This window comes from Pectinophora gossypiella, chromosome 6 (assembly GCF_024362695.1).
Source record: "Pectinophora gossypiella chromosome 6, ilPecGoss1.1, whole genome shotgun sequence".
Classification (NCBI taxonomy): domain Eukaryota; kingdom Metazoa; phylum Arthropoda; class Insecta; order Lepidoptera; family Gelechiidae; genus Pectinophora; species Pectinophora gossypiella.
In genome coordinates this window covers 2,768,946-2,787,625 of record NC_065409.1, presented here as the reverse complement: position 1 = coordinate 2,787,625, position 18,680 = coordinate 2,768,946, and the positions used below count along the sequence as shown (strand labels likewise).

At 37.7% G+C, this 18,680-nt stretch overlaps 1 protein-coding gene across 4 annotated transcripts in view; it reads right to left on the bottom strand.

Annotated features, from left to right (window-relative positions):
* Positions 1 to 18,680, bottom strand: part of LOC126367294 (uncharacterized) — a 537,003-nt gene that overhangs the window by 213,466 nt on the left and 304,857 nt on the right. For all 4 annotated transcript variants that reach the window (XM_050010741.1, XM_050010740.1, XM_050010743.1 and 1 more), the window contains exon 4: positions 4,928 to 5,064. In XM_050010741.1, the coding sequence (XP_049866698.1) occupies positions 4,928 to 5,064 (137 nt within the window). The remainder of the gene's footprint in view (positions 1 to 4,927; positions 5,065 to 18,680) is intronic.

The following is an 18,680-nucleotide window of genomic DNA, read 5'->3' as shown; positions in this document are numbered from 1 at the left end:
GACTTTGCCCAATAGACAGATCTTTTGCGAACACCTTGGAGCCCTTGTTCCGCTCTATAGCCTCTTTAATACGTTTAGTATTAAATTGGCGAAGGTCGCTCGTCAAAGACTTCGAGATCTGTCTATTAAGTTGTCTATAACGTACGACATCCGCTGAGTCCTGCAGCCTCATTTCGTGTCTCTTATCCATGAGTTCGAGTGTGTGTGCGGAGAGTTTCTGCGTTTTGGTACGGCGGGTTCTAAAGTGTTTAGAACCTACCGTACGGACAGCATCCACCATCAGGTCGTTTATATCGTCCACGTCTGCGCAGTTCTCAAGGTACTCGAAGCGGTTTTGAAGCTCGAGCTGAAAGCGCTCGGGGTTTTGGATCTGGGCTGGCGCCGGTCGGAGCGTGGATTTTATCAGTCGCGATCTTTCTAGCTTGATATTGATATTCAATGTGCCTCTTACCATGCGGTGATCGCTTCCCGTCTTAACGGCATTGATCACAGAGACATCATTGAATATGTGCTTTTTCGTCGACATGATAAAATCGATCTCATTTTTATACCTGCCATTGGGACTTATCCAGGTCCATTTGCGGGTCGCGGGCTTCCTGAAGAAGGAGTTCATCATATAGAGGTTCTCCTTCTCCATAAAGTCCGCAAGCATCCCGCCTCTGGTGTTCCGGACCCCAAATCCAAATTGCCCCACTCTCAGCTCGTCACCGCAACGTTTCCCCAACTGTGCATTAAAGTCCCCCATCACAATCGTGTAGTGGCTTTTATGGCTATGCATGGCTTTAGAAATCTCCTCATACATAGTCTCCACTTCGTCATCATGGTGTCCCGAGGTCGGAGCGTATACCTGGATGACAGTCAGCGAATATCGCGATGATATTCTGAGTACCAGGTACGCTACCCTGCTCGAAACACTACCGATGGTCAACACGTTGTTGACTAGGGACTTGTGGACGATAAACCCGACACCACCCATGGACAGTTGTTCGCCCTCCCGGAAGTACAGCAAGTTACCGGAGCCCAGAGTTATCGTGTCCTCGCCCTTTCTTCGGACTTCAGACAACCCGATGACATCCCAGTGTAACCTGCTGATAGATTCTTCCAACTCGGTAAGCTTCTCGTCGGTCCTCAGTGTGCACGTGTTGTATGTTGCCAGGTACAGTCGTCGTTGGTGGTAGCCGAATCCAGCCCGGAGATTCTTCGCACCCCCTGCCCCGCCGTTACCGTAGCCGCTACCGTAGCCACGGACAACGGGGCTGCCGGGGACTGGGGGCCGTTTTTTATGTGTTGAGGTCATATTGGGGGGGGTTTGGACCATAAGCCCACCGCGCTGGTCCAGTGCGTGTTGGTGGGTCGCCAGAGCCTCTTTCGTTGAATAGCAGGATGTACCGCGTGCAGGCGAGGTTGGCTTGGGCTCCGAAAGGTGTCGTTTAGAGCCCCTTACATTCCAATTTCCATGTAATACTAAACTTTTAACGATCGATGTGTACTTATAAACTTGAGCTGGGGTGTTGAAGAATATAGAAGAGATGGCTATTTTTGAAGCTGAGGTAGATCTTTGGGTATTTAATACGTTAACGAATCGACATATCTGAGGACACTGGGTATCAACTGTCGAATGAGAATAAAAACTAGAAGCTCAAATCATGAGTGACGTCAGGGGCCTTTGGCGGCTCTATAATAAGCCTGACACCAGGGTTGATGAGGTTGGTAATCCACCAAGCCAAATGTAAATTTTAATAGTTCTCCATACTGCCCAGCTAAAATTGGTGATAAATTGCTATAAAATGTGGAGCACCGTGTAGTGTATCTTACCGGGTGAGAGCCTTCAGCGCTCCCCATTTGTCCGGCCAAGTAGTTAATGCCATCTGCGGCAAATCTACAATAAGTCACGTCAAAAAAAAAAAAAAAAAAAAAAGTGTAGTGTATCCCGTCTGAAGGATGAGTTACGAAAAAACAAAAGTCATCAGTTTTGTGTGATTGAAAATAATCTCTTCTGTTTCATATGAGTTGTGAAATCTGAGACTGACCTGGATTAGCCAATCCTGGTGGACATGGATGGGTTATTATCGAGACTCTTGCAACGACTACTTACTTAATTCGGCAAGTAGCCGGGACGAAATGGCTTCGGTTTAATTTATTCAATAGAACATAATATATTTTTTTTGTTTAATTTTATTTACATAACATGTTTTGCCAAAGACAACTCACAGCTTTGTTTTAGATTTGCCGCAACTGGCATTAACTACATGGCCGGACAAATGGGGAACGCTGTGGGCTCTCACTCGGTTAAACTGGTAGCATAGCGAAAAATTGCTACTAATTGGGTATGACTTTAGACAAGGTAGGTATTGAATTCCATAATCTCTGCTTACCACGGTGGGAAAAAGGCCAGATTTTTTGTAAGTGTGCTATCCTATTTTGACCACACAAATCTACCAGAAACACCAAGCGTTGATGCTCAGTTTATCTTGCGATGGATGTACGACTGTGCCACTGACTTCTTCAATTGGAATATGTTAGAATACCAAGAACTATACCTTCAAACTATACACCTTCTCAATTACACGAGCACAACGCACTTTCCTTTAATAAATCGATGCCGGTACGCCACCCACATACAAATTGCTCGCCCTTCTTCACACCCGGGAATCGAACTCGGGCCTACCGCACTCAGGCGACGTGACTCGAGTGCAAAGAGAGTTTGACGTAAGATTGCATAAGTTAGTAGTTTAAACTGCGTTTGGGGGAGGAACTGAATCTATGACCTTCGGTCGGCTCGGAATCTTGGATGTTACATTATCTTTGTGACAAGTTTTGGTGAGTATTTCAATGTTCTTATCTTTTTCGGGTTAATAATTTCTATTAAAACTGCGTATCTTTGCAAAATTAACTTACTCAGTAGTGAAGGAATAGATTGTGAGGAGACCCACATTTCTTAGAAATATATTCCCGAGGTATGTATTGCGCTGGTTTTCTCTTCTGTCAGGCAGTCGCTAATATACGTATTTATATCCGGATCTGTCAAATCGATGACAAAAATGCTAGAGAGATGTACTGCAAAACATCACGAAAAAATAATTTTAATGCGATTGATAATACTGAATTTAATATAAAAAAATGTAGACCCTTACCAAAAACAAAAATTGTGAGTTGATGGTTTTTGTTTTAGTGGTTCAAGTTGTATTTGATTATTTTTATTCCAAAAAAATACATAGACATACCTTTCCAACGGCAGGAAGTATTTCTGTCGATCTGAATATTTCATCCACGAACCCTTTTCACTCAACATACTAAAAACCTTTCACAAAAAAAATGTCTACCTAAACAGTATCAGTATTTTTTAGACCGCAATAATCGCTTTATCTCACCCCAAATACTTTGACGAATTGAATTTGTTTTTCTACTTTTCCTGCCCTCAAAACATGAACTCGATAAAACCTCCGACCCTCAGGCTCCAGATGCGAACATTCCCACAGGCTTGTGATTGACACTGGATCCATTTGAAGCCTCATGGTCCAACGGACAAATGCTCGCATTATTTTCCTATCATCGAAATCAAATTCCAGACGCTGAAAGATTAGAGTCTTTCAGCAAATCTGGAAATTCAGAAAGTATTGTCATTTAGCGTTGAGCTGACTCGTAATACGAATATTCTACCCAATAAATAGCCAATAGCCGAAAAAAAATCCGATTTCAATTCAACCCGGGCAAATTGGGTCAAATCCATAACGGTCTCGGGGCCGTAAATCCCAAAGTTCGTATTTCGAACAAAGTTACGGCCCATCGACCAATCGGACGCGCGCTTATCGCCATCCAATGACACCGGCCCGATTACACCGGTAACGTAAATTCTAAATTCGAAGCTAACTTCGTTAATTACCGAAGTGGTGCGATATCATGCGACGATCGCCAAGTTCCGCTTCTAATTCCAAAGATCAAATGCTGATTAATTTTGAAATTGGAATTTGAAGGCAGGCGTGAAATTCTAATGTACATCAAAAAAGTACAAAATATCAACCGTTAACCATGTATTGTGTCAATTCAGTCCTTATTCACGACATTCACGTATAAGCAGATAAGGAATACTGAATAAACCAACCGCCTAATGGAGCGTTGATATCAGAGTATCATTACACATTACGCGGTGGTTAAACCGATTGTAGTTCGCGATTTTAACGGTTCATTAATTTAAATGCCGCCATAACTGTCCGTTGTCGATGCGGCATTGATACGTAAATTTGAAATTGGAATGGCTTCATTTATTTACGCGGTGGAGGAAGCTTCTGACGATACTGATTACACGACTTGTTATTTCGATTTAACGAACCTAATATGCGAATGCCGATGCAATTTGAACCGGTATTCGAATTCCGATGTCCGATTGTTTGTAAAGGGCAATATTTTAAATTGGTCTCGTCTGTTTCGGTTTTATTAATAACGTCACTTGTTCGTCCACAATCTCGTTATTGCTGTATTGCAAATTTGTTTTCAGTTTTGAAACTATTCGATACAAAGCGATGTTTGCCTTGAACGTAATTTTGTTGCAGAATTTTAGTTGAAGTTTGTTTTAGATTGTGGGCGTGTTGTAATTAGTTCTTTGTTTGTTCATAAGCGATGCAGTATTTTAGACAACATCTATTATCAAAGTAAAACATACAGTCGAGAAGTTTAAGGATTTGTATAATAGCGTAGAAGAGGATAAATTCTGTTGTATCTAGGTTTTAATCATAATTAATAATCTTGATGGAAACACAATAACCGATGTAATGCAAAAAGAAAATAGGTAAAGGTAAATAGGTCTTTTAAAGTATACTCGAACACGAGTCCATTAACTAAGGATGTCTTGTCCATTCCCTCAAGGACACTTCTGTATCACTACTACTGCTATCATCGACATCATCATCATCTTGTAAAAGCGACTCACCTGACAATCTCCCGCTGCGCCGCGTGCAGTTTGCTGGCGAGCCGTGCGGCGTCGGCCTCGGCTGCGCGCGCACGCGCCTCCCAATCCCCGCGCGCGCGCCGCTCGCGCTCCGCATCGCTGCGAGCAGCTCCCTCGCGCTGTAGACAAGACAATTATTATGCTTTATTTGCTAAAAACGTACAGAAAAATTAGTATCACTACATGAACTTCGTTAACCTCATGTAGAATGGTTTTGACTAACGTTTTGATGACTCTCTGGAAGTAACCAATGTCACAATGTTTTATTGCATATCTATCACAAAACTTTTATTTTGTTATTTTTCAGTCTATATCCCATTCAGATTATTCAATTTAGAAAATTTTACATGACGTGGTGCTCCAACAAAGAATCCAAACTTCGACAGCTTCACAACTTCACAGGGTTTCACATCGTCAAGAGCGGATATTACAAAAGACTAGACGAATAGCGTTACATACGTCTCAACTCCAAATAAGCCGTCCTCTAAAGGACAAAGACATATTCATGCAATTTAAATTGAATCAAAGTAGTTTCAAATAAATCTCTTTGCCAATTTGAAAACTTGGGAAGAAATTGGTCTTGCAGCTGCTATCAAACTCTATAGTCTGCTCATTTATCTTCCGAGCAACGACGAAGAACTAAACTAAGCGAGGAAAGCTGTCAATGAACGCAAAGAGCCTTCTGAAATGCTTTGTAACTAAGTTCTACAGAAACTGCAGTAACAATTTCCTTATACTTGCAGCTAAAACAGCTTTTTAAAAGTGAAAAAGAACGAGCAAAGAAAACCAAAAAGTAAGCTTCCGCTACTCGTAGAATGCCAGTGATAAGGAATTGCAATGAATGTTCAATATTTTCCGTGGTTAGTGTTTAATTACACTTAAAGGTATTTTAGAATCGTTTCAAGTTTGATTCGTATTGAATCTTTGATCTTTATATTAATTTTCTTTGGTTCAAATTTTACTTTTGAAAAGTGCTTGTATTGTCTATCATTAAAATATTTACATGAGTTATGGATAATTTTGAGGGTCCGTACCTAAAAGACAAAAATAATACCTTAAATTTTTAGTGTTTTATACCCATATCGTACCCTAATACGCGAAGTAAAAGCAATAACACTGGCCCCAGCATACCTCCCTCTGGAACTATCGAAGCGTTTTCCCATAAGATTAGTCCAGGCATTATCTGTAGAGGACTGGGGGGTTGGAACTGACGTGCTTTATCGTAACATCGGATAAAAATCCAATTTCACGTCCAATGCGACGTCACATGCGTCGACATGGTGGATCAGAGTCTGTCGCTAGCATATGTTGCGTCTACAGACTTGGAAATTGCTTGTAAAAGAAAATGTTCAAAGACTGTTTGTACTTATGTTGTGGAGTTATGAGACTTGGCTTTAAGATTGTGGGCTCCAGTGTGGGAAAAAAGTAATTATTTCCTGTACTTACGTACTCTAAAGAATTTCTAGTTAGCTCTATGTAGAATTAAAGTATATTGTTAACTAGTTACAGGCAAAACATACTTTCGATGAAGAGTGAAGAGAAAAAAACCTCTCGTGGTACCTATTCGAATTGTTACAAAAATAAATTGCCTAAGTAAACGCGAGTATGAACCACAAACGCTATTTTCAAGTTACCTAAAGAAAGTTAGTTTAGCAAAGATCTTATCATTGCCTTCCGGGGTTCAAGTTACAAGCTTAAATACACACCCAAATTTTAGTTTCAAAACGTACACACACCTTGCTATCTAGAAAATCTTTAAAATTTCGCTGCTCTGGTTTGAATATCATTTTAAACAGTCTTATTTCAAGAACACTTAAAAAAAAATAGGAGAAAGAGGTTGTAGGCTATTTTCAGTTTGAAATTTTTTATGTTAGTTTTTAATTATTTTTAACCCCCGACGCAAAAACGTCGGGGTGTTATAAGTTTGACGTGTCTGTGTAAATGTGTATGTGTCTGTCTGTGGCATTGTAAGTCTCAAACGGATAATCCGATTTTATTACGGTTTTTTTATGTTTGAAAGGTATATCAGTTGAGAGACCTTTACGAAGCCACTGATAATGCCGTAAGCGTGGCCAATTATTGGTCAGCAAAAATTTAGTATCGATCGCCATCGACTCGCAAAGAAGAAGAAGTTGAGAGTGTTCTTAGCTATGTTTGGTGGAAATCGGTTCAGGTCTTCAAGGTCATCAGGTCGTTTGTTAAGTGTGATAGGAATGTTACTTGCTTGCAAACATATGTGGGATAAGTTATTTTTTTGCTTTTTATAGGGTTTAGCATTTTTAACCTTTTGTCATAATAATTGAGTACTTTTTTTGGTCGGAGGTTTTTTTTAAATTTTTAATTTAATTTTTCTCCGTAATGAATTATCATTCCAAAAGCCCGATGTGGAGTTTTAAAGGCTTAACAAATTTCCAGCTTTCCTTTCACGCTTCAACGATCAAAGACCGCTTTAGAATCTTTCGAAACGCTTCCTTTTATAAACCATTGTAAGGTTCCTGCCACCTTATCGCTTGCATCTCAAGCCACCGTCTCCTGAGTTTGTTCCTAGCTTAAGTTTGATGAAGTTTTAATTGAAAATTAGTCGTGGCCGTATCTTACCGGCTTCAGTTCATTTGGCCAGGCAGGCCGGTAAATGAAGTAAATTTCCGACTTACCGTAAGCCTTCAAAGTTTGGTAACTTCCGTGTTTCCTGATGTGAGTCAACGTGAACAGTAAATAGACTTAAAAATAAGTGGATGTGCTTCAGATACAAAAGAGATGTGTTCAAGTATATTTTTTTTTGCATAAGTACATGCTAGGTTTTCTAAGCACCTAACCTAGTTTTGGCATGGGCTTCAAGTCTCCATTAATCATTGACTATTTTTAATTCATATACACGGCACGCAGGATATGGCTGAATGTCGATAGCTCAAGATCGTCGGAAGTGGAAAAACATGGAAGAGGCCTACGTCCAAAATTGGATATGAATTTAGGCTGATATACATAAATAGATAAATTGCACAGTCATATTACAAAGAGAATTATGTAAATTTAGACACAATTATCATGCGCAATTAATTCCACAGATTCAACTAAAAAGCATGTAGTTGTTACATTGGTCATGTCAGGAGCCTAAGGCCGCTCAATAATTACCCTGGCACCAAAGTTGATGAGGTTGGTAATTCACCTTACAATAAACAAAAACAACCCTAGACTATACAATAACACTGCGTGTCTTAGCTGTAATTGTATAAATGCCATTTGAGACGTAATACAACTGACCAGTCCAAAAAAGTTCAAATCCAATTAAATCCATTTACATTCAAAGAATCCTCAACAACATATTTTTAACTTGTCTTCAATAATTGAAGCTTCACAATTTACAACATGTATTAGAAGGCATATTTTATGCGTACACGCATGTTTACAGAAATCAACGCTAACGCAGTTTGCTTCCCGCGCGGGTTATTTTGAGCCATATTCCAGTCACATTTACCGTGGAATCAGTTCAGGAATAGTCCAACTTGCATTAAACAGCCTCTCAAATGTTATGCGTTGGAGTGTTCACTTGTGTCGTACGAAGCTTGAGTTATTGCTGTGTAATTTCGTGGGTAATTTGATGATTGCTTGAATAAAGAAAGATAAAATAAAATAATGTTAAGAATACGTGCTTGTTCCTTTTACACGTAAAATATAAATTATGAAAAATGTGTCTTTGTTTTGTGGGGGGTCAAAAGGCCATATTAATTAATTAATTCAAAAAGCAATATTGCTATTTGACATTAATTGTTGACATTGCGCATTTAATTTTATGTGCGCAAATGTCAAATTGCAATTGCAGTTTTAACTTTGATTTTGATGAAACAATACAAATGAACTGAACAGTATGCTATGAGAAAACCAACTCACCTTGCACTTAGAATGGTTCACAAAAACTAATTTTAAATAATTAAGACATTAAATCTTCCATGCAAGTTCAAATGGACGTTCCATTCTAATTTTAAAAGTGAATAAAAAAGTAAAAAAGGCAAAGGAAACGGTTGGCTTCGGTTATTTTCGTCAATTTCCGCCCGCGGCACCTAGCAGATTATCTGTGACGGGTCTCAACTGAAAATGTGAGAACGAACACATTTCAGGATTGTAGCAGCGGTAGTGGCATATATTGAATGGATTTATATGACAAAAGTTTGTAAATTCGAGTAAAAAAATCTAATTAGTTTATTTAAGTAGTTCTTGATGATAAAAGAGAAAATTTAAGTAGGTCCACCATATAAAGCATGCCATCACATCGAATATCTTTCAACCATAAGTAATCTAGGAGTAATATTTTGTCCTGTTAATATTAGACGTACCTAATACAGATATAAAATCCAATTCTAACGATGTCTATTTCATTATGATAATAATTATGTAAACGCTGTACAACTTGAGTAAACTTCAAAGCAAAATGAAGCTCTCGTTTTATTAAGTGAAGGAAAAACTGCTCAAGATTTTCTATTTTCGTTTATTTTTTTTTACAAACATTATTTTCACTCTGGCAACCCCAAACGTCAAAACTATAAGGGAGGGACCGCACCGCTTACACCTGTCATCTTGTCAGCTGTCAAGTTGACAGCGCGCGTAACATGTGACGCCCCCTTAAGCTAACTTTGGTGTTTGCACTTTGTAAGTACATACTTGTTTAGCACCTCTGTCGTTGCAGATTTGTTAGTAAAAGCTTTTTGGTGGCTTGGGGATTTAAGAAAACATACCAAAGGAATCTGTCATAGTGTATTTAAAAAAAAATAGGCAAGGATAAAATAGCTACATTACATTATTGAAGTGATTAGGATCGAACTTGGGCCGTGATTTGCTAAGAACACCGTCATGGGTATTTTCATGGTCTATGTATGATCTGTCAAATGGTCCGTGTCTTAGATAATTTCACTACTGGATATGACAAATTCTTGAAGAATTGCCGATATCTGTACATATATTTGCTCTGAAGAAGCGACAATTCACATCTAAAAACCGTGTCGCTGCCAAAAACTTTAACCGCGATTTCTTCGTGAAACATCTCAATTTGGCGCGGAAGTTAGTAATTTAAAGCTCGTTTCTGACTGCGATCAATCAACGGCAGCCTGCGACAGTCGTAACGACTCGCCAATGTACAGCTATACAGTTAACCCAGTTCTCAACTTTATCACTTTGAAATAGGAGAGAAAAGTCGACGTAGAGAAGTAGTATGTTCGGAATGAGGAAGCCGAAGTCAGCTTTCTTTGAGAAAATCCTTGGAAACTGTCGACCTTGTTTTTTTTAACGAAATCTTGGTTTTGTTTATGCTGTTATTTTTGTTAGAAGGAAAGTAGAACTACAGTAATTTGTTCGTATATAAATTAAATGTTTTCAATAATGCTATGTATCTCTGTGGTTGTCGTCACTGTAGTGTGTTGATATTGCTATCCTTGTCTCGGGCGCATACGTCATCTAAATACAGAGCAAGACAAACTGTGAGTCAATGCAGGACGGTCTGCCTGTACAGAGTGATGGTGTGTTGGCAAGCTAAATAATGGCACCATACAAAAGGTGTACTCTATAGTCACCTTCATAGAAAAATAAATAAAAAAGCTTGCAGGGACTTGTAAGGATGCACTATAACCCTTTTACATATTTCACAAACGTATTTATGTGGTTTAAGGGGTTTTGAATGACTTGGGTAGGTGTGAAAACAATAAGTAACGCCATAAGTGTACAGATTTAATACAAAAGTAAAGTGGCGAACAACGATAAATGTAAGTAATTATCATGGAAGATTTTTTCAAATCGCAGAAAGAAGCTCATCTGATTCGAAAACGTAGAAACATTTCGACCTTAATCACTTGAGTAACTTCAAAAATAATAATACTAACGTTTTTAAATTAAGACGGGAAAAATAAGTATGAAAAATACTCGCCAAGGGCGTGTCGAACAGGTTCTGTAAATATAATGAAACTTTAGCAGATAGAAGTTAATTTGTACTTTGATATTTTGAGTTTTTTATTATCTCCTGTTCATCCATATTCATCTATCCATGCGTATAGGCTACCACTGTACTATCTATTTATTTTTATATATTTTTTTCTATTATAAAACTATTCCCTCGTCTATATCTATTCTATTCATCTTCTACATGTACACAATATAATATACTTTGTTGAAAATAATTAAGAACATCTAGTATTTTGTGATCACATTTATAACTCGTATTGAATGTACCAATTAGAAGAATTATAATTCAAAAATTATTATTTGAATTTCAAAAACTCCAGACAAACACGAACGTAGGTAACCGCGATTAAATTTCAAATTTATTTTCACACTTTTGTCCAAGGAACTCTAAATAAGACGTTAAAAATAAAGTCGAGACGTCAGCGGGTGCCTGCTGAGCGACATTGATGGATTGCGTCTTCTGTTATGAAATGAAACACTCCATTTTTTAATGTACAAAAATATCAAGAGAAATGGTCCTAAACTGTATTCTTCACGGACATATCTTCATTTAGTTCTTTTATGAGAATCGTGAATGTTTTAGAAACAAAATTAATAACTTCAAAATAATTAATTATGTTGAAAACAACTTAGACAATAACACATTACGATTGTTGTTGGGCAGGTTAAAAAGTTCTTTATGTTTAACCACCTCATCTGAATGACATCAGAGACTTCTTGATCATTTTCCGAAGATAGAATATAATTAATTATAGTCACTTACTGTGATCGCACCTAACTGAAAATATTTAGATTATAAAAAGAAAATAAATGGCGGCCTTATCGCCTTGGCAGGAATATTAGTATATGTTTTTGGTACCAAAAATACAGTTCTCTTTTGAATAATCTCAATAAAGTGCTCGAAGCAAAGCAAAGATCTCCTCGTGATCAAGATACGACACATCAACGGCGACAAACCAGACATCAAAAACTTACCTCTCAACCAAAACTAAACCTTAAGAACTCCCCTAAACTTCTGTGTAAGACCCTATAAGTTCTTAATTCGTCTCCAAACATCCTTTATTGACAGCCTGTTAGCTTTGCACAGCTAGGTATAAGCCAAGGGTGGGAGGGACTCGCAAATAACTACTGTTGTCAAATATTGACCCTATTTTGCAAATCAGTGCGTAAAGTTTGCCCGCTACTGCATGTTGGTTCTACTGTTTTGCATTGCAAGTAGGCATAAAGTTAATATTGATTTGGTGCCAATATTAAATTTATTGGTGTGTTTAGTCAAATATAACCTATACAACAGAACATCTATGTGCGACTTTGCTCTTAAATTAAAGATATAAATGTCGTTTGTAGTTAAGTATACTAATATGAAAGGTGAATGAAATAGCGAAGACAAATGTATTTATTGCAAAATATATATTAAGGTACTTATATAGACCTTTGAAGAGAGTTTTGCTGAAGATGTTGCTATTAAAACTGTAAATAGTAGCACTACTTATAAATTTTGAACATATGTTCTATTGAACGAATATATTTTGTATATTATCAATGTTCCAATTCAAAAATGACAGACAGAAAACTCTGAAACCTTTTGAATAGAAACTACTTTCAACACAGAGATAAACAGCGCATCTTTTCAACGTACAGTCGCCCCCAAAAACGGGGCCACCTTGTAATATATCATTTCCCAGGCTCAACCCCTTGGTCTATGGCGATAACGTCACTGACAAAACAATGACTGGCGATTGGTCGAAACGATGCCACGTGGCGGCCACGCGTCGACTCTTTTGCCAGCAAATTAGGTGGAGGGAACATTTTACTAAAAATTCGCACCCAATTTTACTTTTCGGATAGGGAAGGACTTTATTCGCGCACAGTGTACTTTAGGATTAGCCGTAATTATGAAGGATGTTTGAGTAGGCTTTTGTGATGTAAGAGATTTAGTAGTAGATTAGCTTGTACTAAATGAAGTCGACGACATTTTAGGCATATCTTAAAAAGCTTTCAGACGTATGCTATAATGTTTTTGGAAATGAAAATGAAAAAATAAAAAACAAAAGACACCATGTCAAGTTAATAATAATCGCACCTTATAAAATAACTTGTTAAAAAAATATTTTAGACAAAAAATGCAAGTTCAAAGTAGATGCTAATACTTTAATAGAAATAAATTCCTTACAGGAATCAATCAATGCAGAATCCAAATTATACCTCCATGTTTAATCCTGGCCACCCTAAAAAGTGAGTCATAGGCGCACCCTCTAAAAAGATCCCACTATACCTCTGAATTTCAACCTTATCGTGTCTTCCTCAGGGTCGCATTCTAGGACCCTTACCGTAAAGTAGTGATCAGTAGTTTCATAATTCTCTTTATTATAGTGATTTCAGATTCCCCATAAGGATTATTGGTATAAATAATTCAATAAACAATTATGTCGGTCCTGTACAAAAACGTATAATCTCCTTTACTTTAATCCAATATAGACAGGAATTCGTGTGGACGTAAGGATCTGAAGCCATAACAATCTAAGGATAATATTATAAGTTTGGTTGGAAGTGGATTGAAGACTAAAATGGAACAAGTGAAAAAAGAAACAGAATTTTCACCTACATCATTTAGTTGTAACTATATTTAGATTATATAAGAAATTAAGATGACCAAATCTAAGTTAACAGAAAGATATGTAAGTAAATAGTTTGGATTTTTATCAGCAGCTGATAAAATATTATCTAATTAAATAGCGTCAATGTGAAACAAATTATTTTTGCTTAATCTGCGCGTCATTATTAAGTTGCATCTTTTACAACCTCCATCACAAGTTAACTTATTTCGCTATCAAAATTTGAAATAAAACTCAATTATGACGGATATTCTAACTATACCAAACCTTCCAAATGTAATTTAACACCGGGAAGTCTTTGAATTTGGGTCGGTTCTCCTAATTCGTAACGGATCCGGCCTTACGGAACGGACGACGGGGCTTGTACCAATTCATCCGGACGAACGAACTGGACGGTCCTTGATTGAATTGACGACGGACTAATTATGGTATCGTAGGATCGGAAACTGCTGGTGGCTACGAACGCATTTGGCAGTAACAGCAACAAAGACGGAGATGAACATTGTTCGTATTTCTGTTGTGACGCTAAATAAGAATTTGCACGTTACGACAATATGCTGGATGTTGACGTGTGTGTTATTTTACTTATCTTCATGCAAAGCAAAGAAAGTCATGTACAACAAATATTGTTATATAGAATAAGTATTAGTGGTATTCGTTCAAAGTCCCTTGTTATGTTTATTATTAGCAGTATGTTTAAAAGAAGAGTATATTTTGCGACGTCTTTCTAGTAAGACTGGTTCGTAGGGTCTCGATTCTTTTTTAAATCACTTTCTGAGACTACCTTTGTTAGGTAAGGACTCTGCAGGTTTGAATTACTTGATATTCCGAAAAAAATAAAATTATTCCGTGAGGGCACGTTATTTTTTTTTTATTTTTTTTTTATTTATGTTATGACGTTGGTTCCGGCTTCTAGCTGTAAAAACCCCAACCCCCAGTGTAACAGCGTGGTAGAGTATGCTCCATGCCCCTTCCCGTTGCAGTGGGACGTATATAGGCTGTTTATGTTAAGGAATTCTTTCATAAGATATTTTAGCTAGAAGCCCACGCTAAGTGCTCATACATCTCTCACATCACTAATTTAAGAGCCGCGCTCTTATCTCCATTCTTGTCTATCAATGGCCAATTCTATCGCTTCCTTATAAGACACGACGTTCACTTTATCTTTAATCTGTTCCATGTAAGCTCTTCTTGGTCTTTCCCTTCCTCCTTCGTAGTAGCTTTCCTTCTATGATGTTGTTTATTAAATTCGACATGTCTTGTCAAAGAGTTCTACACAACTAAGTGCAGCACTGCTATTACACCACTAAACCCTTTGATAACCAAAAGCAAGTTAACATAACAGACAATAGCACAGCGTGTCCGTCCGAAGATAATGGACGTTGGCATTGGGTTTCACTTTATAGCTCAAAGCCTTGTAACTTACTCCATCTGCATAGAGGTAAGACGGTCAGGTCTATAACACCGTGTCCGTACTTCAATTACGCGTTCCATTGGTGATATCAAATCCAATGAGATATACACTGTTGCCTAACAACAGAACACACAAAATTACAACACATGAACATAGTACATATGGGGTCTTGTAGCTCTAAAGTGACTTCTACTAATATAAAAGCAATATTTCAGTTTGATTTGCGCATATAAAAGTAAGTGCGCTATGTCAACAAAATGTCACCATTAATAAATGTACTATTATAGACGGAGATACGGTTTAACTATCACGTTGTTCTAACAGAAAGCTCGGTGAGGCGTGAGTACTGAATTCATCTGAATTGTAGCGTTGACAGCGACTGCCCGAACGGCGAGTCTGTTTACGGCGAGTGGCTTGACGTAAAATGTAAGTATATAATAAAAAAATATATAATAGTAGCTTTGTATCACATATTTAATTCCATAAAATTACTGCATTTATAAAATAGCCTGGAATGTTTCCAAAAATATTATGAAACGAAAATGAACCAAAAATGCAATTATTTTAATGGAAAATATTGTAAGTATGAAGCGTGATTAAAATTGTGTTTTGAATTGCGTGATGAAAATAAATACAATACAAAAAGTGTAAGAGAGAAAAGACTGATACAACCTAAAACAAGTAATTATTATGGAGAAAGAATGTCGTCATATTTAGTGCCAAAAATATTTAATAAAATAAGCTTGTTAAGACAAAATAATAAGTTAAGTAAAAATCTGTTAAAATTAAAACTAAGAAGTGTATTGCTCGATAGCTGTAAGTAATATATTATTTGTATTAACAATTACTGTCGGTAGGTAAATTAAGATATAAACATATGAGCGCTACTCGCCATCAAACTTCATAAGTTTGGCGGGGATGATCTGTAAATCTACCGTTTAAGTTTTTCATTTAAATAAATTAAAAAAAAAAATGGTACATGCAGATGACAGACAAGATGTCAAGCCACTTGCCGTAAACAGACTCGCCGTAACGGGAATCGCCGTTCGGGGAGTCGTTGTCAACGCAACAATTCATTCATCTGGCGATGGATGCACTACCCAATACCTTTTGTTATGTCATCAAATATCAAATAGCAATATTGCTTTTTCAGATGAATTGCTTCAACGAGAGCTTTTAACCCCTGTAAATCATTTCAGTTCTAGACGAGACTCCATTCGAAGGAGGAGGTCAGAGAGGTTACAAAGGCCACATCAAAGCAATTCACCTAAAAAAGCAATTATGCTGTTTGACATTTGTTTGTATTGCGTACTTACTCTTACATGCGCAAATGTCCAATTGCAATATTGCTGTTTTAGATGAAGTGCTTCGATTTGCCTTTACTAACCCCTCTTTTCACTAAACTAAAACGATAGGTCTTCCTAAAACAAAAACAGAGATTATATCTCTTTTTCGTTCTTATTTATTTCGATGTTGTCAATGCAGTACAACACAAAACAATTTGTTCTAACTCACCACTAAGCACCAGTGTCCTATTTTTCCCTAAAAAGTAGCATGGAAATGCTGCACCGACAATAGCGTGGCTCTTAAATTGATGAAGCAACACTCGCGTACAAACATACAAACACGGTCGACTTTTATATGTGCAAATGACAAATAGCAATATTGCTTTTTTAGATGAATTCCTTCGATGTGGCCTTTTTAACCCCCCAGATCTTGAAAGAATTTTCATAAATTTAATACCGATAACGAATACAATAACTTGAAAGCAGAATAACAAAGTGAAGTTACCGTAAGACCTTTTCGGAAAAAGGGAGATCCATTTACAAAAATTCAAAAATACTTTGGTAAACCAACAAATGAAGGTAAAATACAGAGCAAAGTATCAATTAGATTAACCAAACAGAAGCATTGTCTCTGCGTACCGTCTCGTTAAAAACGGGCATCGAACCGTGAACTTCTTGTTTAAGCCACTTCGAGAGAAACTTTAGCTACTGTACCGTTCGCAAAAAGATTGTCTTTTGAGGAGGGACTGTAGAAAAAAATACGCTCTATGGTTTTATAATAATAATTGCGTTTTAAAAGCATTTTTAATTTATCACAACATTGAGGTCCAGTGGTTCACCGGCTCGCTTTTCAAATGGAAGTACGGGTTCGATCCCCGGTAAGCAACTTTTTTTGACTTGACTAAGGCATCTATGTGAGCTACCTGTTAATGTATGAGTGAGTCATAATCAAGGTGAAAAAAAAAATGTATCCAGTAGCGGTAAAGGTCTGAGATTTCGATACGTTTGTGCGTTGGGACTAAGTTTCATATCTTTACTTCTTCTTCTTCTTATCGTGTGTCAGGTCCTGGTGACATGGCTCATGTAACGAGTACATACTTACAGTCAGTAAGTAATAACCAGGACCAACGTGCCTTCCGAAGCACGGATCATCTTACTTTCGGACACTTAGGTGATCAGCCTGTAATGTCCTAACCAAACTAGTGATAACGAAGTGATTTTTGTGATATGTCCCCACCGGGATTCGAACCCGGGGCGTCCGGATCATGAGCCCAACGCTCAACTACTGGACCAGGGAGACCGTTATATATCTTTACTAGAAAAAAATAACGTCTTTGAACGTTCTGCGTTATAACTGACATTTTATTTTGCAGTACTCAACTACTGATTTCTAACTATGAACGCTGCTTGTACGTGAACGTGTTAACAATACCATCCGTTTATACAATAACGACATTTGCCAAACAATGCCAAATGTACCCCTATTTGCGTCATTATACAGAATCATCGTAAACCAAAACATGGAAACTGCATTATGCACCGCTGTAACCGTCAAAATACTATCATTTCTGTATTGCAATCCGTACCCCAGGGATTATAACCCCAGAAGTAGAGACTTAGTAAATAGTGTTGCTTAGTTCCCCTTCAAATGTATTGAAGACACGGAATAGACGAAAGAGTGGAAAGGCCTAACGCGAATTTTGTATGAGAACCCCTGTCGCCGGTTTAATCCCACTCTCTTTTTTTTGCAAACAGATAACTACGATAGCTCTACTGCTTCCCAAATTCCATAGCCACTTTACCTGAAATGTATATTTTATGTGATAGGCTGCAATTTTATCATTACGTTTTGCAAGATACTGCATATAGAAGTATTTTGTTGATAAATAGCCGATCATACTTAGGTTTTTAGCTTTCCTGTGATAAGGAGGAATCTCCTTGCATGATAGGTCACCCGGTTGTTCGAAATATAAGTTAAGAAGTAAAGTAAGAAGGACTATTTACTTGAGCCATGTCAGGGGCCTTTGATGGTTCATAAGTAACCCTGTCACCAGGGTTGATGAGGTTGGTCATTGACTTCACAACTCATACGAGAGAAGAATTTATCAAGTGTAACGTTGTCTGTACGGTGACGAGTACTAATATATATACACTTTGAAACCATGTCACATTAACTTTTTTGACAAATTAAACCGTCATCATCATCATCATCATCAGCCCATTAACGTCCCCACTGCAGGGGCACGGGCCTTCCCTATGGATAGATAGGGAGATCGGGCCTTAAACCACCACGCGGGCCCAGTGCGGATTGGTGGTTACTAACGACTGTTAATGCAGCCGGGACCAACAGCTTAACGTGCCTTCCGAAGCACGGAGGAGCTCGAGATGAAAACTTCTTTTTTGTGGTCACCCATCCTATGACCGGCCTTTGCGAAAGTTGCTTAACTTCAACAATCGCAGACCGAGCGCGTTTA